Raw genomic sequence first — 23,407 nt, forward strand, 5'->3', positions numbered from 1 at the left:
GCCCCTTTCTGCAAGGAATTTAATGACTGCAACAACTCTTTGTAACACCTGCCTCCAATAGCTGCTCTCTGCCTGAAACTGTTTGAACAGGTCTGCATCAACTGTGGCACCTTTGGCGCGGTTCAAGACTGCTTGCATGCAGGTTATGTGCTCAGCACTTCGCTCATGTTCACCAAATCTTTCTGAGTGTTTCCAATCACAATAGCCTGTCACAAAAGAATGCGTTTTTGGGGAAAACAGTTTGCATGCAAAGCAGTAAACATTACCAGTAGAGGGAGAGTACATCAGCCACTCTCTTTGTACTCGTTGTCCATTGGGCAAGTGTGAAGTAAAATGTTCATTGTTTAGGCATCGGGTTTTGCCTCCTAGCCCACTGTTCCTCACAGAAGCTGGATAATGGCTGTGACGGTTGTGAAATGATTTTGCACCTCTTTGAATAAGAACTTCCTTCATTGACTCAGTGAGGGTCTCAGCCCATTTAGCGGGATCACTAGGTAGAGTTGTCACTGTAGATGGTGTTGAAGAAAGATTCAGCTCATTTTCTATGCTGTCCAGAGGTGCAGTGACCTCACATTCATCCGAGCAACTGGCTACTGCTGAATTGGTTGAATCATAAGCATCAGAAGCATTTGGTTCAGTGTCTACACTTGTAGTGGTCTCAGGATCTTGGGAGCTACATGCTAGCTCAGGTGCATTGCTAACCTTAGCTGAATTTGCAGTAGCATTTATAGAATTGCTTTCAGCAGATGTCTTTGTACTGAAGAAGCTGGAGATATTTGGAACACTCTCAAGTAAAACTGATTCCTTTTTTTTCTTTTCTTGCTGAATTTTTTTTCTAGCTCCTCCACTTAAACGTTTATGATCCATATTTCCCTTCTTTCTTTGCACATTGGCTCTTTGCCTATCACAGCAGATAAACCAACTATGTGTGTGTGTGTGTGTGTGTGTGTGTGTGTGTGTGTGTGTGAGTTTGTTTGTGTGTTTATGATCGGTGCTGCTTCCTTCAAGTGTGTGAGGTGATTTAGAAAACTAGCAACCCAGCATCAACACTCCAAAGCAGAGAATAACAGCTTACTAGCATAGACAATTGAGAGCAGAGAATCAACTGATTCGTCTGATAGACAGCAGGAGAGCAGAGTGGTCAGTGATGATCGAATCAAGAAAATGTCTAAATGGCAAGGGAACAGACTGATTTGTACTGAGGAGAAAGAGAGAGAGAGCCAATTACAGTGAAATATATTCCAAAAGAGCCAAGTGACTAGCTGAAGGCAGGGACAAATGCCTTGGAGTGACCAACAAGAGTGCAAAGTACCAAATGGCAAAATGTGGAAAGACCAACAGGCAGATCTGCTTTTACCTCTTATCTTTACAACCAAAAAGTTGCTAAATGATGTTTTCAGTCGCTAGCCAGGTATGGCCAAAAGACGCGAAATCTAGCGGCAAAGTCGGTCAATCACACTGACAGTGAAACAAATATTTTGAAAAGATAATAATTGTACACCTTTGTGCACTTTAGTCTTCTATCTAAATATTTTCACAAAGGACACCAAGGCAGCTTGCTAGCTATGATGGGAGCAACAATGTCTGATAGACAGCAGGAGAGCAGAGTGGTCAGTGATGATCCAATCAAGAAAATGTCTAAATGGCAAGGGAACAGACTGATTTGTACTGAGGAGAAAGAGAGAGCCAAGTACAGTTAAATATATTCCAGAGCCAAGTGACTAACTGAAGGCAAAGACAACAGCCAGATACCTTAGCAGAGACCAACAAGAATTCAAAGTACCTAATAGCAAGATGGCGAGACCAACACAATAAATTGTATTAGGATTTAATTTATTAACGTTAATCTTAACAGCCAAAAAGTTGCTGAATAATGTTTGTAGTCGCTAGCCAGGTATGCCCAAAACAAGAGTCGCTAAACCTAGCAGCAAAGTTGCTTAATTGCAACACACTCTAGGATTCAGGGGAATTAAGGATAATAAAGATATTAATTGTACAACTTTTTGTACTTTTTTTCTAGTTTTTTGAGTCGCCAGCCATGTATGGCCAAAAGTCGCTAATTGAATGCCAACGTTGCTTAATCGCCAACACACTGGGACTCACTGAAGGACTGACTGAATAAAAAAGATAATTAAGATAATTGTGTACTTTTCTCTTCTGATATTTTCTCTAAGGACCCCAAGCTATCTGCAAGCAGCAATAATGTCTGACAGACAGGAGAGCAGAGTGGTCAGTGATGAATGGCAAGGGAACAGGCTGATTTGTACTGAGGAGAAAGAGAGAGAGAGAGCCAATTACAGTGAAATATATTCCAAAAGAGCCAAGTGACTAGCTGAAGGCAGGGACAAATGCCTTGGAGTGACCAAGAAGAGTGCAAAGTACCAAATGGCAAAATGTGGGAAGACCAACAGGAAGATCTGCTTTTACCACTTATCTTCACAACCAAAAAGTCGCTAAATGATGTTTTTAGTCGCTAGCCAGGTATGGCCAAAAGACGCGAAATCTAGCGGCAAAGTCGGTCAATCACACAGTGAAACAAATAATTTTAAAAAGATAGTAATCGTACAATGTCTTGTACTTTTGTCTTCTTTCTTAATATTTCTCAAAGGACACCAAAATGTCGCTATCTGCAGGCAGCTTGCTAGCTATGATGGCAGCAACAATGTATCTTAGAGTGACTGACCAACAAGAGCTCAAAGTACCTAATGGCAAAATGTGGAGAGACAGACACAATAAATTGCATTAAGATGAAGAGAACTGTTGCTATTATTAATCTTAACATCAACCAGAAAGTCGCTAAATGTCACCAGCCAGGTATGGCCAAAAGTCGCTTAATTGGCCACACACAGTAACAGAGAAACTAACAAAAAAAAGATCATAAAGATAATAGTTGTACAACTGTGTGTACTTTTGTCTTCTTTCTAAATATTTTCCCAAAGGACACCAAAATGTTGCTATCTGCAGGCGGGAGCGTGCCTATGTTCCCCGGGTCCTATGTTCCCCGGGTCCTATGTTCCCCGGTTGTTCCTGGGTCTTTGTATGCGACCGGGGAACTTAGGACCCTTTTTCTAAAAAAGGGTCCTATGTTCCCTGCATTGTATCTGGCGAAATTGCGAAATTGTGCCCTGACCAAAACCATCCCTAAACCTAACCTGTCACAGGGCGTTGTGGAGCACTTTTTTTTGGCGAAATTGTGCCCTGACCAAAACCATCCCTAAACCTAACCTGTCACAGGGCGTTGTGGAGCACTTTTTTTTGGCGAAATTGTGCCCTGACCAAAACTATCCCTAAACCTAACCTGTCACAGGGCGTTGTGGAGCACTTTTTTGGCGAAATTGTGCCCTGACCAAAACCATCCCTAAACCTAACCTGTCACAGGGCGTGCGGCAGCAGATAGAGCAACTCAAACGCGAACTTCCTTCCTTCGACAACTTAAACGCGTCTCTGTCATGAGTGTCTGCGTGCGTCTTACTTAGTCGCGCATTGGAAGCAGCGGGGAACATAGAACCCTTTTCTGGAAAAAGTGTTGTACGTTCCCCGCAGCGGGGAACATACAACACTTTTTTTTAAAAAGGGTCCTTAGTTCCCCGGTAGAGGGGAACATAGGACCCGGGTAACATAGGGACGGGGAACATAGGGATGACCCGCTGCAGGCAGCTTGCTAGCTATGATGGCAGCAACGATGTCTGCCAGACAGGAGAGAGTGGTCAGTGACGATCGAATCGAGAAAATGACAAAATGGGTCAAAGACCAAAAAGTTATTAACTGACAGCAGTGACAAATGTCAGACTGTAAACTTTCTCGAAAGAAAAGGACAAAATGGGAAGATGCTGATAATAACAGCAAAATGGAAAATATAAGAATTTCCAAGTAATGCTCAACTCAAGTGTGTGTGTGTGTGTGTGTGCGCGCGTTAAACTTCTTGTTGAATGATTTCAAATTATCTCTGAGTCTGAACTGAGGGAAAGGAAACCAAATTTTGAGCAGTCTCTCACGAGCTCAAAATACCAAATGAGGAGATTCTAAAAGAACAGACCGGTTTATGAAAGACTTGATGGAGGAGGGGCACAGCTAAGAATACTTGAGTGAGATTCTGTGATCCAAATTCGAGATAGAGCTTTTTGATAATGATAATTTGTCAGAGTAAGGTTGTGTAATCAAAATTTGAGAATGAGCTTTGTCAATCAATCAAGAATATTTGCATTAAGTTCTGTGATCAAAATTCAGAAACAACCTTTAATAATTGATAAAGAATATGTGAGTGAGGTTGTGTGATCCATCCAATTTGAGAATTAGCTTTGATAATAATGATTGAGAGCCTCTGGCCCTCTGTGGATCATGGCCGCGGGGCCAATTTTGCCTGGCCCCTTGGGGCCTCTGTGGGTCGTGGCCGCGGGGCCAAGTTGGCCTGGCCCCTTGGGGCCTCTGACCCTCTATGGATCGGGGCCAAGTTGGCCTGACCCCTCGGGGCCTCTGGCCCTCTATGGATCATGGCCGCGGGGCCAAGTTGGCCTGACCCCTTAGGACCTCAGGCCCTCTGTGGGTCGCGGCCGCAGGGCCAAGTTGACCTGGCCCCTTGGGGCCTCTTACCCTCTATGGATCGTGGCCACGGGGCCAAGTTGACCTGGCCCCTTGGGGCCTCTGGCCTTCTGTGGCTCGCGGCCGCGGGGCCAAGTTGGCCTGGCCCTTTGGGGCCTCTGGCCTTCTGTGGGTCGTGGCCGCGGGGCCAAGTTGGCCTGGCCCCTTGGGGCCTCTGACCGTCTATGGATCGTGGCCGCGGGGCCAAGTTGACCTGGCCCCCTGGGGCCTCTGACCCTCTATGGATCGTGGCCGCGGGGCCAAGTTGGCCTGGCCCCTTGGGGCCTCTGACCGTCTATGGATCATGGCCGCGGGGCCATGTTGGCCTGGCCCCTTGGGGCCTCTGGCCCTCTGTGGGTCGCGGCCGCGGGGCCAAGTTGACCTGGCCCCTTGGGGCCTCTTACCCTCTATGGATCATGGCCGCGGGGCCAAGTTGGCCTGGCCCCTTGGGGCTTAAGATTATTATTTTTGCAAAAGTAGTTTTGCTTGGGTCGCGGCCGCGGGGCCAAGTTGGCCTGGCCCCTTGGGGCCTCTGGCCCCCTGGGACACCATTGTATCATACAATGGTGTCCGAATACTTCCGTTTCAACGTTTGACGTCACGCGCATACGTCATCATACATAGACGTTTTCAACCGGAAGTTTCGCGGGAAATTTAAAATTGCACTTTATAAGTTAACCCGGCCGTATTGGCATGTGTTGCAATGTTAAGATTTCATCATTGATATATAAACTATCAGACTGCGTGGTCGGTAGTGGTGGGTTTCAGTAGGCCTTTAAGGAAGTTCGAGGTGAACCAGAATTTTTAATTAAGAGAGACAAAAGATGAGGGAGGGCAATGGGAGCGAGGAATTTGGTTTGCAGGAGAGGTAGAGCTGGGTGTCATCCTCAAAGCAGTGGAATGGGATAATGAATTTTCGGAGGATGTGGCCGAGGGGGATGAGATAAATAATGAAGAGAAGGGGACCCAGGACATATCTCTGGGGCACACCTGAAGTGTCTGGGGAGGGTTTAGAAGAGAAGGATTTGAGCTGGATGAACTGGGTGCAGCCTGTGAGGTAGTAATGGAACCAGCTGAGGGGAGTGTGGGAGAGGCCGATGGAGGAGAGTCTACTAAGGAGGATGGGGTGTGAGATGGTGTCAAAGGCCGCACTCAGATCAAGGAGGATGAGGATGGAGACGGAACCAGAATCAGCGGCAATAAGGAGGTCATTAGTGATTTTTATTAAAGCAGTGTCTGTGCTGTGATGGGGGCGAAACCAGATTGAAAAGGCTCTTAGAGTGAGTGAAGGGATAAATGGGAGTGAAGTTGGGTGGCAACAGTTTTTTCAAGAATTTTGGAAATAAAAGGTAGGTTAGAAATGGAACTGAGATTATTGCAATTATTGGGGTCTTAGCCAGGTTTCTTTACTCTGGGGGTGACAGCGGCAGTTTTGAAAGATGAAGGGACTATTCCAGATGAGCGTGAAGAGTGACTAATGTCGCATACGAGAGGGAGCAGGGAGGAGAGGCAGGATTTGACTAGGGTTGAGGGGAGTGGATCAAGCTGGCATGTGGTGGGCTTTGATTTGAGTAAGAGGTCAGAGATTGCACAGGTAGTGGGAAGAAGAAAAGTGGAAAAGAGATAACAGGGAGGGGGGGGTTTCAGGTGGGGAGAGAGGTGGCAAATTGTGATGGAAGTAGAGATGCTACCTCAGTAGAAGCATTTAAGTCCCATCTTAAAACTCATTTATACACATTAGCCTTTAAATACACCCCTTTTTACACCAGTTGATCTGTTAGCATATTTTGTCATGGATTATAGCACATGCATAAAAGTCCCTAACCTGACTTTCGCCAGATCCTTGTAGTTCGCTGAGCTCCACACAAGGATCTGGAATCAAGGGCAATGCAAACTCCTTCAAGATAGCAAAAAATAATGAACCAATCAGGATCGCCGGGCGGGATTTCATAGATGTGACGTAGCGCCGAAGCGACTGTTTGATTCAAACAACAATGACATTGATTCTGCTATTGCAACCGCTTTGTCGAATCTATCGAATATTCCATCCATCCATTTTCTACCGCTTATGAATATTAATTATTTAAAAGATGAACAGAGAACTTTTCGCTCTGTCGTTATCCAATATGTCGGCTGTTCTGTTTTGGATTTCCCAGCGTCGCTCTCATCAGCGTCACGGGTTGATTTCTATGTGAGTGGTTGAAGTAACACGTCATTCAAGATAACGGACAAGTGGTTTATCCAATCACATACAATTACTTTTTTTACAATACATCTCCTATTGAGAAGTGCCAGATCCTTGTGTGGAACTCAGCGAACTTACAAGGACGTGGCGAGAGTTAGGTTATAAAGTCCCTGTACCGCACAGTCAATCAGAACTACATTACCCATAAGCGCATGTACTGCGTGCATTACGTGGTGACGTCACGCCTAACAACAGCGGCAACTAAAGCGGGAAGGATATAAACGCTACCATATGGCTGTCAAGTAAACTTGTCTTCGTAATTCTCTCTTAACAATATTAACTCGACCTTACCTTGCTCGGCACTTTGACGTGTGTGTAGTTACAACCAGTGGTTAACGGAGACGGCGCCTGGCTAATTGTTTAGCAGCATGTTTACAAGCTAATGCATGTGAATCTACGTGAAGGCAGCGAGGCGAGTTGTGCTGACCTTAGCTAAGTTCTCACCTCACATGACCAACAAGTGGAGTGTACTTGTTTACTGTCTATGGCCTCCAAAGCAGGTAGGAACTTAACCACGATGCCAAATTTACGGACCTTTATGAAATGGAACAACTTTGATTTCAGTTCAGTTTTGCTTTGAAATTGTATTCACCCTGGCCTCTTTCACATTTAACAGCTTGGCAAGAACCTTTCGTCAACATTTTCAAACATTTCAGAGTTGGAGAGTGGAAGAAAGCTTCGAAAGGAGGAGATGTGTCTACATACACGGTGCGTGAACTGTACTATGTAGCCTATACTATATAAATGGGTTATACTTGTATAACGCTTTGACAGTATTTCCACATTCACACATTCACACACACACATTCACACACTGATGGCGGAAGCTGCCATGCAAGGCGCTAACCAGCAGCCATCAAGAGCAAGGGTGGTTCCCCGACGCAGCTCTTAACTCAAAACACTTGTATCTCAAATCAATGTCGCTCATTGAAATTATTTAAAATCAATTTAATTGGTGGTTGTTACTAGAGATGTCCGAATATGGCTTTTTTGCCGATATCCCGATATTGTCCAACTCTTAATTACCGATTCCGATATCAACCGATACCAATATATAGAGTCGTGGAATTAACACATTATTATGCCTAGTTTTGTTGTGATGCCCCGCTGGATGCATTAAACAATGTAACAAGGTTTTCCAAAATAAATCAACTCAAGTTATGGAAAAAAATGCCTACATGGCACTGCCATATTTATTATTGAAGTCACAAAGTGCATTATTTTTTTTAACATGCCTCAAAACAGCAGCTTGGAATTTGGGACATGCTCTCCCTGAGAGAGCATGAGGAGGTTGAGGTGGGGGGGTTTGAGGGTAACGGGGGGTGTATATTGTAGCGTCCCGGAAGAGTTAGTGCTACAAGGGGTTCTGGGTATTTGTTCTGTTGTGTTTATGTTGTGTTACGGTGCGGATGTTCTCCCGAAATGTGTTTGTCATTCTTGTTTGGTGTGGGTTCACAGTGTGGCGCATATTTGTAACAGTGTTAAAATTGTTTATATGGCTACCCTCAGTGTGACCTGTATGGCTGTTGACCAAGTATGCGTTGCATTCACTTGTGTGTGTGAAAAGCCGTAGATATTATGTGACTGGGCCGGCACGCAAAGGCAGTGCCTTTAAGATTTATTGGCGCTCTGTACTTCTCCCTACATCCGTGTACACAGCGGCGTTTTAAAAAGTCATGGATTTTACATTTTGAAACCGATACCGATAATTTTGAAACCGATAATTTCCGATATTACATTTTAAAGCATTTATCGGCCGATAGTATCGGCAGTCCGATATTATCGGACATCTCTAGTTGTTACTAGGAGAGCAAACTTCTACAGTGTCACCTTCCACCTGCTTCTCTGTCAAACACACCATCAGCAAATGTACCATATTTTCATTGATAAATGTCCACTGCTTAGATATTATTTTAACATTCTTGGCCGGCAATGGACTCGTTCTGCTTTAGTATGGCTCAGACTAGCAGATTAGTAGTTTTCTTTCTTTAATTTAATGAATATTATATGCTTATTCTCAGCACAGTCCGTCACACTTACCTTCTTCCATAGCATTCTTGAAAAACAAAGTTATGTCAAACTGTAGCAATCTCTAATGCTAGCAAGTTAAACCAGGTATTTTGGTCGGCTCTTACAGGGTACACTGTATCACGCATCATAATAATCCCCTCAATTCCCCCCAAAAACGGATTAACTCGCTGGAATATAAAGACAATATAACATACATCCATAAACGTGGATGCATATGCAAAAGTGCAATAAATTTATCTGTACAGTAATCTATTTATTTATATCTGCATCTTATTGCTCTTTTATCCTGCACTACAACGAGCTAATGCAACAAAATGTTGTTCTTATCTGAACTGTAAAGTTCAAATTTGAATGACAATAAAAGGAAGTCCAAGTCTTAAGTCTGTGACATTTGCTACGCCAACCGGCGTAATGCCTGTAACTCAAGTCTTTGCTTGCAACTTAAAGCATAGGATGATGTTCATCCACCGCTAGGCAAAGATGGCCATGACTACAGGCTCGGCAAGGTGCCATGTGTCCGCATGTGGCTCGTCAGACCTATGCGGGCACAAAATGCCCTGCCACGGATGGAACACGTGTGAGTTTGCTTGGTTGTAGGGGCATATATAACAATGATATCTTATATCTTACTTCAAAATACTCTATATCGATTAATTTGTTAAATTAGTCAAGTAATGGGATAAAACACACTTTCTAGCCTCAGTGCGACTTTTAGGATTTTTCTAATAACCTTTATTTTATTTTTTCCTGTAAATGCACATAACATTTAAATTGCATCTTTTCAACGGGAACATTACTATATATTACATTTTCACAGATGCCTAGAGGGCGCTAACTTGCCAATGTATTTCACACAGTATATCCCACCCTCTTACGGCTTCTTGTACGTAATGACCTAATTACGTACTTATGTAACAAATGCAGGCGTTGTTAGCTAATAATAGGAATTTGGATAGCTGGCGTTAGCTGTCATTGAATGTATATTATATCATAACAACAACATGACTGCAAATTGTTTGTTGCTTCTCTTAGACTGCTTTTGTATGACGAGACCGGGTGAGTGACCGCTGTAAACACCAATCATTTTGTTCGGTAACCTTTTTTATTACATAAACTTTGTAATTTTGAAAAATATAGACAATTGTCAAACAAATGTGTTCTGTTAAACCACTAATATGTTTTGCTTAGAAAAATCTTACTGTGAGGAAGTTGCAAACAGCACATTTAAATAAAAGAAGTTTAAAAAGTTAAAAAAAAAATTTTTAGCCAGATTAACATTACCAGTTAGTAGATAATGAATAAATAACTAAAGAAAAAGACTGATAAAGTATGATAAATTGAGTGAAAATGTATTCAACAATTTACCATATACACATTTGAAAAGGTAATAATTGGAGAATGGGTATTAGATTTTTAGAAAAACAACTTGTTAGCGTTAACATTCAAACTGTAGATGCTAACATGTCTTCACATGTGTTTGAATAAAACATTTGTTATGCAAGTCAAACATATAAGAAGGCGTTCACTGCCAAAATATACCTTTACCTCGTTTTCTGCTCCTAAATATGCAGAATGATTTCTGGCAATGTTGTATCGTTGTACTATTGTGAAATGTCAGCTGTTTGACAGTACAAACATTTCACCACGGTCTTGTCTTTTTCACTTTTAAATGTTCGCAAAACCTCTCATCTTCTCTGAGCTCATTGCAGTCTTTCCACTCTGTCGTTGTTTTTCTGCTTCTCCAATATCACCCAGCTGGGGCCACAAAATCCAGTTACGGTATTAACATACATTTTGTTATTTTACTTTATTTAAAATGTGTTTGTCTATTTGTGTCCATCCCTCTTAAACCACTTTAGGACAAGACCCTCAACTGTTCCGTGTTTCGGATCAAGGGTTCTGTACCTACCATTGGTTACATCCTCGTACCTAAAAACACCAGCCAGTCTATGGGTTTGACAGGAAGATATTTTTACCTCCTCTTCAATCCTTCACAGGGGAAATCTTTTTCGATTGTGCTGGATGTCATTGCAGAGGTAATATTGACAATGTTGTAGAATGCAAGGCACTTGCCAGCCACTCATTTAGGTACACATTTATAATGTGTATAAAAAAACATTACTTGTCTAAATACAGATAATTAATTGATAAAGTAATGGAAAACGTTCTCCTGGTTCTTTTTTGTTATGGGCAGGATGGCCGGGTGGTCCGAATCTCCATCTCCAACATGTTCAAAGAGTTCAAATCTACTCCGACGTCGCTTTGTCTGCCTTTCCTGTGCGGATCTGACAAGGATATGTTCATTGAAACTAAAGACCCATCAAGAGGACAAGGTAAAATACATATAAAGTGTAACCTTCAAATGAATACTGCGTCTGTCTTCTATAGTCGCTGGGTCCATGGTCTACAAATGCAAATACCCGGAGTTTCTAGCATCTGGTCAAAAACATTGTCATTAACAGATGTGGCTGTAGGAAACCCCCATTTTTATTATTATTCTGCAAAATGATAGTGGCTTGATTTTAGAGGTATCTAAATTACTTGTTTTGGGGGCCACATTTCCAGAAAGCTAAGGACCTGCGGGCCGGATTTCTCCTTTCACTATTAATCTTATTTGGTATAATCCAGACTACCAATGTCCTCTACCATGGACATTTGAGTTTGGTCTGTTTATTTTGTCAGTTACTGGAGTGCTCTGCTGTGGTTTTAAGGACCTTTTGCAAAAAGCTAGTCAAAGATCATCTCTTTGACAACACACTAGTGTTTTTAAGAATCTGGTGCAAAAATGAATGAGTGCACAAGTTTTTTTAACCGAATTGTCAGGGCACCAGATGAATGGCCCAAATGATGAAAAAGAGAGGACCTAAAATGCAACTATAACAGGGCTCGAATTTAAACACGGCAACTGCTGCGATTGCCCTTGTCTTTCGCCGTAATGCCCAAAAAATTTACCAACATTTGCGGCAAGAACATGCCGTCACCGCCCTCAACTTTTTACTTGTTAATGGACTAGGTATGTAACGGTAAACGGTATAATGATAATTTGCAATAAAATTCCAGACGGTTAGTAATACAATCTTAAGTTTTTAATTACCGAAAAACCGTCATTTATTAATGCATTTTCAGTAAAACTCAAAGTAAGGCGCATGCGCACTAGCTGTGTTTGTCATGGCGGACAAGCTACACGGACTTTGCTGCGGAGATTTCCCCTCGGAGTAAACGGAGCCAAGCGCTTGGTTTACGTCATTTTCCCTCGCCCTCTCGGCGTGTGTTTAAGAGCGCACTGCTGTGTTTAGATGGACACATGTGTGGACAATTTTGGAGACAGACACACTTGTCCCCACACTAAAAGTATACAGCGAAGGAGAAAACTATTTGATGTTTTGGAGCAGGCGATGTGTCATGAGCGTTGTCACAACTTGTTTATAAAGTCTTTACTTTGTTGACTGGGATGTTCACTCGTCCTTTATTTAACTGCAGACTGTATCAGTGTTCAAATAACATCAATACAAGCTCAAATGTTTTGTCATCTCATCGAACTGAACAAAGGCTGTGAAGATTGGGTATTCGATGTGAGAGGCATCACTCCGGTTTTTTTTGTTGTTGGACAAACTGTTGTACTGAAACACTAGGGAGGTGTTGGAGAAGAACAAAGCTTGTTTATTAGACTTCATCTTCATTAGCCAAACTGCTTTGTATTTTATTTTGATATAAAAAAGTAAACGCCATGTTTTTTTTACAATACTTGTAGGGATGATGTTCGAAAACCGGGTCTCCCGATGCTTAGATAAGAAAAGAACCGATTATATGGATTCAAATCCCTTTTTGAGAACCGGTTCCCGTTATCAAAGCCACTATACCATATTTTCGCGACCATAGGACGCACCGTATTAAAAGGCGCCGTGTCAGTTACGGGTGCTATTGCTGTATTTAACGCATAAATAAGGCGCAGCGTACTTTTGGGTGCAGGCATGGTTAAACATACGCTAGCTTAAAACATACGCTAGCTTAAAACAGAGGCTAGCATGCATGGACGCTGTTTTAAAAAAGCAGCAGGAGCAAAGCTGAGTTTGGTTGTACTTTATTGAAGTATTTATCAATGTACTCACATTATTTTTTGATCAATCCTCATCCACAAATCCATCAAAGTCCTCATCTTCTGTGTCCGAAATTAACAGCTGGGCAAGTTCTACATCAAACACCCCAGATTCCCTCTCGTTATTTTCAAAGTCAGTCTCGTTGCCGTGGGGCTCCTCGAAAAAGATGCTGGCTTTTGCGAAAGCTCGAATAACAGTGCAAGCAGACACGTTAGCTCAAGCATCCACGATCGATTCACAAATTGTGGCGTAACTCGCCCGATGCTGCCTCCCAGTTTTCGTGAAGCTGTGTTCGTCTGTCATCCGTTGCTCCCATGACGCTGACAACTTCACTTTGAACGTCCTGTTTACACCCATGTCCAGCGGTTGGAGTTCCTTCGTCATGCCTTAATGATGACTCCAGGTGGAAACTTTTCTTTCGGCAGCATCTTTCCCTTGAAAACCACCTTAGGTGGCAGTTTCTGTCCATTAGCATAGCAAGCTAGCACAACAGTGTGACAGTCTCCAGCTGTCGTGTGGGTTCCAAGGACCAGCAAGGAAGGACATGTCTGCGGGCAGGTTTAGACTTCTTTATTTTTTCAAATAAAACCTCCGTCGTCGGTCGCGTCGCTTTGCAGCTCCGCCTCCTCCTGCTCGCTCTGCCGTTCGCTCCTCAGCGTCACAGTGTCGTCGTCTTCTTCCTTGCGCTCTCAGTCTCTCTCGCTCTGCATCCGCCTCTCTCATCTCCGTCTCTTTTTCTGACGTTCGCGTCTGTCGCCCTTTTTTACGGTGCGAGAGGATAATTACGTTGTCTGCAGCTGCGCAGCCCCCCCCCCTTTCGAGGGAGCGGGAAGTGGGGACGGCCAGGTCCCCCTGTGGCCCCGGTCTTCTCCTTTTCCAGCTGTTCTTTTTCTTCCTCTTCTTTGTCTTTTTCTTTGCCTTTGTGTTTTCCTTTGTCTTTGTCTTTTTTGTCTTTTTCTTCTTTGTCTCTTCCTTCTTCTTCTTCTTCTTCTTCTTCTTCTTTATCTTTGTCTTTTTCTTGTCCTTCTTCCACTTCCACTTCTTCTTCTTCCACTTTTTCTTCTTCCACTTCTTCTTTTTCTTCTTCTTCCACTTCTTCTTCCACTTCTTTCGGTTCGGGGGAGCCACTCGCCGCCCCCCTCCATCTGGTCCGCCAATGCCTGCAAGAGCCGACTTTGCTGTCGGCTGCTTGCCGCGAGCTCCGTGAGCGAGCCTATGAGAGCCCACAGGGGATCTTCTCCCCTGCCTCTGGTGGTCCTTCCCTGTTGGGCGTCAAATGTGACCGTCTCCAGCTGTCGGGTGGGTTCCAAGGACCAGCAAAGAAGGACATGTCTGCGGGCAGGCATAGACTTCTTTATTTTTTCAAAAAAAACCTCCGTCTTTGCAGCTCCGCCTCCTCCTGCTTGCTCTGCCGTTCGCTCCTCAGTGTCACAGTGTCGTCGTCTTCTTCCTTGCGCTCTCAGTCTCTCTCGCTCTGCATCCGTCTCTCTCTGGCTCATTCTCTCATCCCGTCTCTTTTTCTGACGTTCACGTCTGTCGCACTCTTATACGGTGCGAGAGGATAATTACGTTGTCTGCAGCTGTGCGATCCACACACCTTGTGCTGATTGCGGCGTCGCTCCTGGCGCCCCCCGCCTCGCTGCTCGCTCGTCGTCCACGCCTCCTCGCCGCCATCTTGGAGCGGGCTCCGGTGTGCACTGCCTCCCTGTTGGACTGCCGGCCACGCCTTCTCGCCGCCATCTTGGAGCGGGCTCCAGCGGGGCACGCCTCGCTGTATGTCTGCCGGCCCCGCCTCCCTACAAACAGTAAAAGCGACTTCTCTTGCACTGTTGTGCGTATCGATTCACTACCGTGCTGGTCCCCTTCTTCTCCACAGTGTGCTTCACCGGGATGTCGAAAGTGAGCGGCACTTCGTCCATATTGGTGATGTGTTTGTCTGCAAATGTTTTATTTACAACGCACATAGCAGCACTATATGCTCACTGTGGGCGTGCCTTTAGCGTCCTGTCTCACCTGAAACCTTCACCCTTTAACGTCTGCATGCTGTCCTCAGTCACGTCCGCCTTTCCTCCATATAAACAGCGTGCCGGCCCAGTCACATAACATCTACGGCTTTTGGAACTTAGTGCACACACAACTATCTGCATTCGATAAGAGATTCGATAAGGAATCGGTTCGATAATGGGATTCAATAATGGCATCGACATCGATAATTTCTTAACGAACATCAGTGTTTCCCACACATTCATTTATTTGTGGCGGTCCGCCACGAAAGAATTACGTCCGCCACAAATTAAAAAATATATATATATATATTTTTATTTTTTATTTTAATTTATTATTATTATTATTTTTGTTTTTTGTTGTTGTCCTGTCCAGCTCCTCAGGCAAATCATATAGTTGATGTAGATGCCCATATAGACTGTTCAGATTTACTTTACAAAAGAGAAGTGTAGGATACTTCTCTTGTTGCCTTATTTGTATTTGACCACTACTGTTTTCTGTTTATTTGTTACTGACTGTGGCAGGACACTTCTGCCTCTGTTTCACTTTATGTTGCTGGTAAATAATATGGTTGTAGTAGTAGGCTAAAGTTAAATTATTTAGTATGCACTAATTAAAGGGGCAGAGCTTTAAGAGACATTTTAGCTTTTATATTTTATAAGATATATTTTTTCTAAGAACCACAATTAATAAATATATTTCAGTGAATAACTTATTGTTCAAATCTGTATATAAATATGTACATAAAGTGTTGTAATTATATTGTTGAATGGATGGACGTTTAAAACAAAACTGTTATTATTAATTAGTAAGTATACATTTTTTGAGCCTTTTTAGAGAAAATCATATCATTGTAGTAAATTATGTAAATTACTCGATGATGTCATGTTGACCACGCCCATAGCCACGCCCCCACCGCCACAGGTATCTTGGCAGTTTATGGGAAACACTGAACATCATCCCTAATTACTTGTTTTTTTCATATCACAAAGGTATTATACTTCAAAAAGCATTCATGTGACACATCATTTTGTTAATATTTTATTGTATATAGTTAATTCCTATACAACACATTTCTGCTCAAACTCTTAATGGATCTGTCCCGATAAAGCATCTACATGTACATAACTTAAAAATATATATATATATTAAAAAAAAAAAAAAAACCTCTATCAAAATGTAAAAATAGAGATAAATGCATCATGTAATGACAAAAAGCTGACAAGTTGATATTATTAAAGAATTTAAAAAAACTAATATTTGTCTTTAAATATATGTATAACGTTTATCTATAGCCTTTTTATCAGACATTGCAAATGACATGATGGTGTTACGTTCACACCCCAACACTGCTTTACCTAACAATCAGTAATCATGATTTCAGTATTGATAACAATAATCTTTATTATTACTTTGGCCATAATTGGCAGCCCTAGATCTCATACATGAACACTATTTTTATCTATATGGACAAAAAGTACAGTTATGTCTTATGGCCATCTGGTGTCATCTTTCAAAATGATCTTACATATTCATATATATACCTGTATATATATAATGTTTATTATGTGTGTGTGTGTGTGTGTGTATATATATATATATATATATATATATATATATATATATATATATATATATATATATATATATATATATATATATATATATATATATATATATATATATATATCTCCTGCCTCGAAAGAAAATAATGTTTCTCTTGGTGTCCTAACTTGCCTTGGTGCCCTAAAATATGAGACCTTCGTTAAGGCAACACTTGCCTTGACCTTAAAAAGTTAAAATTGGAGGCTTGCTAGAAGAACACTACTAGTAAAACTAAAGAAGTACAGCAAATGAGTACTGACTGCATCTGAAGAAAACAAGCTACAGCAACACCTTATTTACATGAATCATATTATGATCATATCATACCATCTTTTTTCCAAAAATGAGAGGGCTTAAAGGGATGCCTTGAGGAACGCCTCAGTTATGTTAATCCCAAGTTTTTTGTTTGCTTGCAAGGTTAAAATGTCAATGCAAGGCTCTGCCAATGTGTTTACTGTGGTGCAAGTTCCCTTATACAACAGGAGCACTCTGGAGTTTTTAGGAATTTTCTGCAAAAATGTTTCTTACAAGTTTCAAACTAAACTTCCCCGGCCAGATTTAGCACAGTTGCATAGCCCTGCTTTATTTTGTCAGTGCCATTAATGCTGACTGAGCAGTTTTGTCTTTATCATTACTACAACGTTGGTTCTGTTGTTGCTGTAATATGCAACATACCGTAATTTCCGGACTATAAGGCGCACCTGACTATAAGCCGCACCAGCTAAATTTAGGGGAAAATACAGATTGCTCCATATATAAGCCGCACCCGACTATAAGCCGCAGGCGTTTTGATGTGTAATTACCGTAGTATATAGGGGTTTGGCGGGACAGAGATGACTGTTTGGGAACGCAAAGCGTCCCATTTATTAACAATAAATCTTTCAATCATTCAATCAAACTTTGACATCTTTGACATGACAAACAACATTCGTGCAGAGTACAAATAATACAACGGTGCAAAGTAATACAAAGTTATCAAAATGGTTATCAAAATAACCAGCCTACTACCGGTATATGAAAAGTCAGTCTTTAATCATTGTGTCATCGTCTTCCTCCTGCGTACTAAAACCACCGAAATCCTCTTCACCGGTGTCGGAGAAGAACAGGTCCAAAATGGCGTCGTCAGCCACTCTCTCTCCTTTGTTCTCGCTCTCAAAACCTTCCTCTTCGTCAGTGGAATCAACGGCTCCGGCTTCGTCAGCCGTTACGCCGTCCTCTTCATCATCACGACGCAGCAGTCCAGCTTTTCGAAAGCCGTTGATGATCGTGGATGTTTTCACACTTTTCCATGCTGTCAGGATCCACTGGCAGACTTGAGCAAAAGTTGCTTTTCGCATGCGACCAGTTTTGGTGAATGATTTCTCACCGTTAGTCATCCATGCCTCCCACTGAACTCGTAGTGCCACTTTAAAAGCACGATTCACACTGATGTCCAGTGGCTGCAAATGCTTCGTTGTGCCCCCAGGAATCACAGCTGGAATAGAGTTTGTGCTCTTGATGGCTGCTTTCACAGAATCTGTTATATGGGCCCTCATGCTGTCCAAAACGAGCAGTGCTTTTTTTTGGTGAAAAAATCCCCCAGGTCGCTTGCCCTAGCACTCATTCAGCCATTCCTTCATAACGCTTTCCATCATCCACCCTTTCTGGTTGACTTTTATGGAGATGTCTTTCGGGAATTTTTCATTTGGCATAGTAATCCGTTTAAAAATCACCATCGGTGGAAGCTTTAGTCCGGATGCTGTGCAGCCCAGAACACAAGTGAAATGTGTTCTCTCATGGCCAGTTGTTCTCAGTGTGATGGACGATTCACCTTTTTTGTTAACAGTCCTTGTGAGAGGCAAGTCAAAGGACAGAGGCACTTCATCCATGTTTATTATCTCGTCCGGTCCGATGGAATATTCGTCTATCTTTCTTTGTGTGAATTTGCGGAAGTTTGTTATTTTCTCTTTGTGGTCGGGAGGGAGTTGCTGACTCAGAGTCGTCCGTGCCCTAATGGACAGTCCTTTTCGTCTCATAAATCTGAGATACCATGATGGTCCACCTCTAAAATCTTCAATATTCATTTCTTTGGCGGTTGTTTGGGCTTTCAGTCGGATCTGCACGGGGGAAACACCCCGGCCGTCTGCTCTCTGTGTGTTCACCCAGTCCTCAAGAAAGTTTTCAAGTTCCGGCCATCTGCTTTTATTACCTCTGAAGGATTGTTTTGTCTTTTTGCATTGAATCAGTTCTTCATGCTGCCGTCTCCAACGTCTCACCATTGATTCATTGATGTCAAGGGTACGTGCAGCAGCTCTATTTCCTTCTTTGACAGCCAGATCGATTGCCTTTAACTTAAAAGCAGCATCATATGCACTTCTCCGTTTGTTTTCCATATTGAGGGTGTTTGCATGAACACTTCCTTCGCGCAAACTGTCGCTGATGCTCTCCTACTCTTTGTTTTGCTCTCGTTACCTGGCGCCAGATGTCTGCCTCGGTCTCGCGCATCCTCGGTAGTGCGCGCCCCTGGTTACCGTAAGCCGTAAAAAAGCCGCACTGTTGTATAAGCCGCAGGGACCAGAACGAGGGGAAAAAGTAGCGGCTTATAGTCCGGAAATTACGGTACTTGCTGAAATGACTGTGTGGTAAAAGAGAGCTGTGTTTTCCTGTTCACTTTGCGGTGCAGGTAAATAAATGATATTAAGAAGATTTACAATTAATTCTGAAAAGCAGATGCTTGAGTAAATAGCAGTAAGGAAATGCTCTCCTAATTAGTGATACCAAATGTATTCCATAATGTTGTCATCACACTTTTTGTTCCCTTGGTCTAGTTTCTGAAGCCCCATCTCCCAGCCAGGTCCGCTGGACCTGTCTGATGATGGATTTGCAGGAAACACTCTCAACCTACCTCAACCAACTCCACTTCAAGCACCTGAAGAATGTCAAGCTTTGTGCCTACATGTCCGTGAAAAACATGTTTACAACCAACATGCTACTCAATCCGGGTGAGGATTCCTGTATAAATTATATTGATGTCTTCTATTTCTATGTAAATAATAGTCAAAAGAAACACAGCTGTACCATTTCTTAGAAATGCTACTCAGGCTATGGATTTCCCCAGTTGTACTATAATAATAAATACTGGTTGTTCTCTATATACACCGTATGTCGTTGTCTAATGCACAAAAAGAAGACGGCCTGATACAAAAAAGGACACTTTGATCAATCCATTAGCAAAAGAACTTTTCATTGCCGCAGATGTTGACACTTCAATCAGTGAACCGGTCATTTTGTTAGTCAAGAGAACGCTGTAGGAGTGAGTCCTTGAAATACAGTTGGTACGGAACGTATTCAGACCCCTTTAAATTTTCACTCTTTGTTTCATTACAGCCATTTTCTAAAATCAAAAAAGTTAATTTTATTTCTCATCAATGTACACTCAGCACCCATCTTGACAGAAAAAAACTGAAAAGTATACTTTTTTGCTAAATTATCAAAAAAGGAAAACTGAAATATCTCATGGTCACAACCTGCTCAGTGGCCTTGTGGTTAGAGCGTCCGCCCTGAGATCGGTAGGTCGTGAGTTAAAACCCCAGCCGAGTCATACCAAAGACTATAAAAATGGGACCCATTACCTCCCTGCTTGGCACTCAGCATCAAGGGTTGGAAGTGGGGGTTAAATCACCAAAAATTATTCCCGGGCGCAGCCACAGCTGGTGCTCACTGCTCCTTTCATCAACCAGTAGGGTGAACAAGAGGATGGGTCAAATGCAGAGGACACATTTCACCACACTTAGTGTGTGTTACAATCATTGGTACTTTAACTTTAACTTTAAGTATTCAGACCCTTTGCTCATATTTAGTAGAAACACCCTTTTGAGATAGTACTGCCATGAGTCTTCTTGGGAATGATGCAACAGGTTTTTCACTCCTGGATTTGAGGATCCTCTGCCATTCTTCCTTGCAGATCCTCTCCAGTTCTGTCAGGTTGGATGGGGAATGTTGGTGGATAGCCATTTGCTGCTCTCTCCAGACATGCTCAATTGGGTTTGGGTCAGGGCTCAGGCTGGGCCAGTCAGCAAAGGTCACAGAGTTGTACTGAAGCCACTTCTTTGTTATTTTAGCTGTGTGGTTATTATAGGGTTGTAAAAGCCTGTAAAGAGTTTTGTCAAAAAACACATGAATGACTCCCAGATCATGAGAAATAATATTCTCTCGTCTGACGAGACCAAGATTGCACATGTTGGCGTTAATTCTAAGCGGTATATGTGGAGAAAACCAGGCAATGCTCATCACCTGCCCAATATAATTAAAACATGGTGGCGGCAGCATCATGTTTTTCGGGTGTTTTTCAGCTCCAGGGACAGGACGACTGGTTACAAAGGAGTGGCTTCAGTACAACTCTGTGACCTTTGCTGACTGGCCCAGCCTGAGCCCTGACCCAAACCCAATTGAGCATCTCTGGAGAGACCAGCAAATGGCTATTCACCAACATTCACCATCCAACCTGACAGAACTGGAGAGGGTCTGCAAGGAAGAATGGCAGAGAATCTTCAAATCCCCTTGTTCACCCTACTGGTTGATGAGAGGAGCAGTGAGCTCTACTCAGTGGCCTAGTGGTTAGAGTGTCCGCCCTGAGATCGGTAGGTTGTGAGTTCAAACCTCGGCCGAGTCATACCAAAGACTAAAAAAATGGGACCCATTACCTCCCCGCTTGGCACTCAGCATCAAGGGTTGGAATTGGGGGTTAAATCACCAAAAATGATTGGTGCTGCCCGTTGCTCCCCTCACCTCCCAGGGGGTGAACAAGGGGATGGGTCAAATGCAGAGGACAAATTTCACCACACCTAGTGTGTGTGTGACCATCATTGGTACTTTAACTTTAAAGTGAGCTTTTGGCTCAGTCTGCACACTCTGGAAGAGGTTTTCTTACAGGATATCTCTGTACTTTGCCGCGTTCATCTTTCCTTCAATTACAACCAGTCGTCCTGTCCCTGGAGCTGAAAAACACCCCAAAAGCATGATGCTGCCACCACCATGTTTTAATTATATTGGGCAGGTGATGAGCAGTGCCTGGTTTTCTCCACATATACCGCTTAGAATTAACGCCAACATGTGCAATCTTGGTCTCATCAGACGAGAGAATATTATTTCTCATGATCTGGGAGTCATTCATGTGTTTTTTTGGCAAAACGCTATGCAGGCTTTTATATGTCTTGCACTAAGGAAAGGTTTTTGTCGGGCCACTTTGCCATAAAGCCCCGACTGGTCGAGGTTTACAGTGATAGTTGACTTAGTGGAACTTTCTCCCATCTCCCTACTGCATCTCTGGAGCTCAGCCACAGTGTTCTTTGGGTTCTTATTTACCTCACTCACCAAGGCTCTTCACCCACAATTACTCAGTTTGGCTGGACGGCCAGGTCTATGGAGAGTTGTGGTCGTCCCAAACTTCTTCCATTTAAGGATTATGGAGGCCATTGTGCTTTTAGGATTTAGGAACCTTGAGTGCTGCAAAAATTCTGTTGTAGCATTGGCCAGATCTGTGCCTTGCCACAATTCTGTCTCTGAGCTCCTTGGACAGTTCTTTTGACCTAATGATTCTCATTTGCTCTGACATGCACTGTGAGCTGTAAGGTCTTATATAGACAGGTGTGTGCCTTTCCTAATCTAGTCCAATCAGTTTAATTAAACACAAATGGGCTCAATTAAAGGAGCAGAACCATCCCAAGGACGATCAGAAGAAATGGACAGCATGTGAGTGAAATATGAGTGTCACAGCAAAGGGTCTGATGTGATATTTCAATTTTTCTTTTTTAATAAATTTGCAAAAAATTCTACATTTCTGTTTTTTTCTGTCAAGATGGGGTGCTCAGTGTACATTAATGAGAAATATTGAAAAATTAACTGTTTAGGTTTTAGCAAATGGCTGTAATGAAACAAAGAGTGAAAAATTTAAAGGGTACTGAATACTTTCCGTACCCACAGTAGCCATCAGCCAATATCATTGTGTAGCACTGGACATCCTAAGTGCAGCCCATGATGCAAGATTTTGTATCTCTTTGTTCTATCTGCTCTTTCCACAGAGCTTTCCTATCATGACTCCAAGCAATTGGCTGGGGCCTCTTCAGAGGCCGCAGCACCAATGCCGAGAGACATGGCATTTCCGGTGCCCAAGGGACAATCCTGGCTTGACTTGTACCATTACTTCAGGTGACCTTAAATTATACTTTTATTGTTTATGAGTGCAGGTTTAAATAGAGCATTTGAATATGGCATGGAGTAACCAGGTACCGCCTTATTAAATTAAAGGAAAATATAACTTTTTTTATTTTTATTTTGCTCATCAACATTCACTATGTGAGACAAGAACACATGTCTTTAGCCCTTTCCTTTGCATTCTAGATAGTGGAGAAACTGCAACCACAAAGCAGCTAGCAATGCAGGTAATGGGGATTCACATATTTTGTCTTTAAAGCCCTCTAAAAACATCCTTATACATGCTGTAACCATGCACGTAACAGGCACATACGTGACAATATGTAATACTTACAGTTTATTGGTCATTTTAAGTATTAACAGAACTTCTTTCCTGCAGTAAGTAGTAGTAGCCGCTCCAGTAGCTATACATTACCTCTTAGCCCTCAATGGTAGCCTAAAGTGCTGTGAGCAAGGCTCTGTCTACCTCTGCTGGAAAAGTAGTTGCTCGGCTTTAGCTCTTACAATAACAATGTCGATATACCATGGTTATTATGCAGGTCACAACATTGAAATGGAGCTCTGGTAACAGTTTTTGGCTGTTCTTTTAGAGTGCTTTATAGGCAAAATTATTTTAATCCCCATTATCTGCATTGTTAACCGCCTTGTGCTACCA

General features: G+C 42.6%; 1 protein-coding gene across 2 annotated transcripts in view; it reads left to right on the top strand.

Annotated features, from left to right (window-relative positions):
- The first annotated feature begins 7,001 nt into the window (after window positions 1–7,001).
- The window catches only part of wdr90 (WD repeat domain 90), a 79,087-nt gene continuing 62,681 nt past the window's right edge, over window positions 7,002–23,407 (top strand). For both annotated transcript variants that reach the window (XM_062055911.1, XM_062055912.1), the window contains exons 1-6: window positions 7,002–7,323; window positions 7,440–7,531; window positions 10,714–10,890; window positions 11,049–11,187; window positions 19,368–19,541; window positions 22,620–22,746. In XM_062055911.1, coding sequence (XP_061911895.1) covers window positions 7,308–7,323; window positions 7,440–7,531; window positions 10,714–10,890; window positions 11,049–11,187; window positions 19,368–19,541; window positions 22,620–22,746 — 725 coding nt within the window. In that variant the 5' untranslated portion in view covers window positions 7,002–7,307. The remainder of the gene's footprint in view (window positions 7,324–7,439; window positions 7,532–10,713; window positions 10,891–11,048; window positions 11,188–19,367; window positions 19,542–22,619; window positions 22,747–23,407) is intronic.

This window comes from Entelurus aequoreus, linkage group LG08 (assembly GCF_033978785.1).
Source record: "Entelurus aequoreus isolate RoL-2023_Sb linkage group LG08, RoL_Eaeq_v1.1, whole genome shotgun sequence".
Taxonomy (NCBI): domain Eukaryota; kingdom Metazoa; phylum Chordata; class Actinopteri; order Syngnathiformes; family Syngnathidae; genus Entelurus; species Entelurus aequoreus.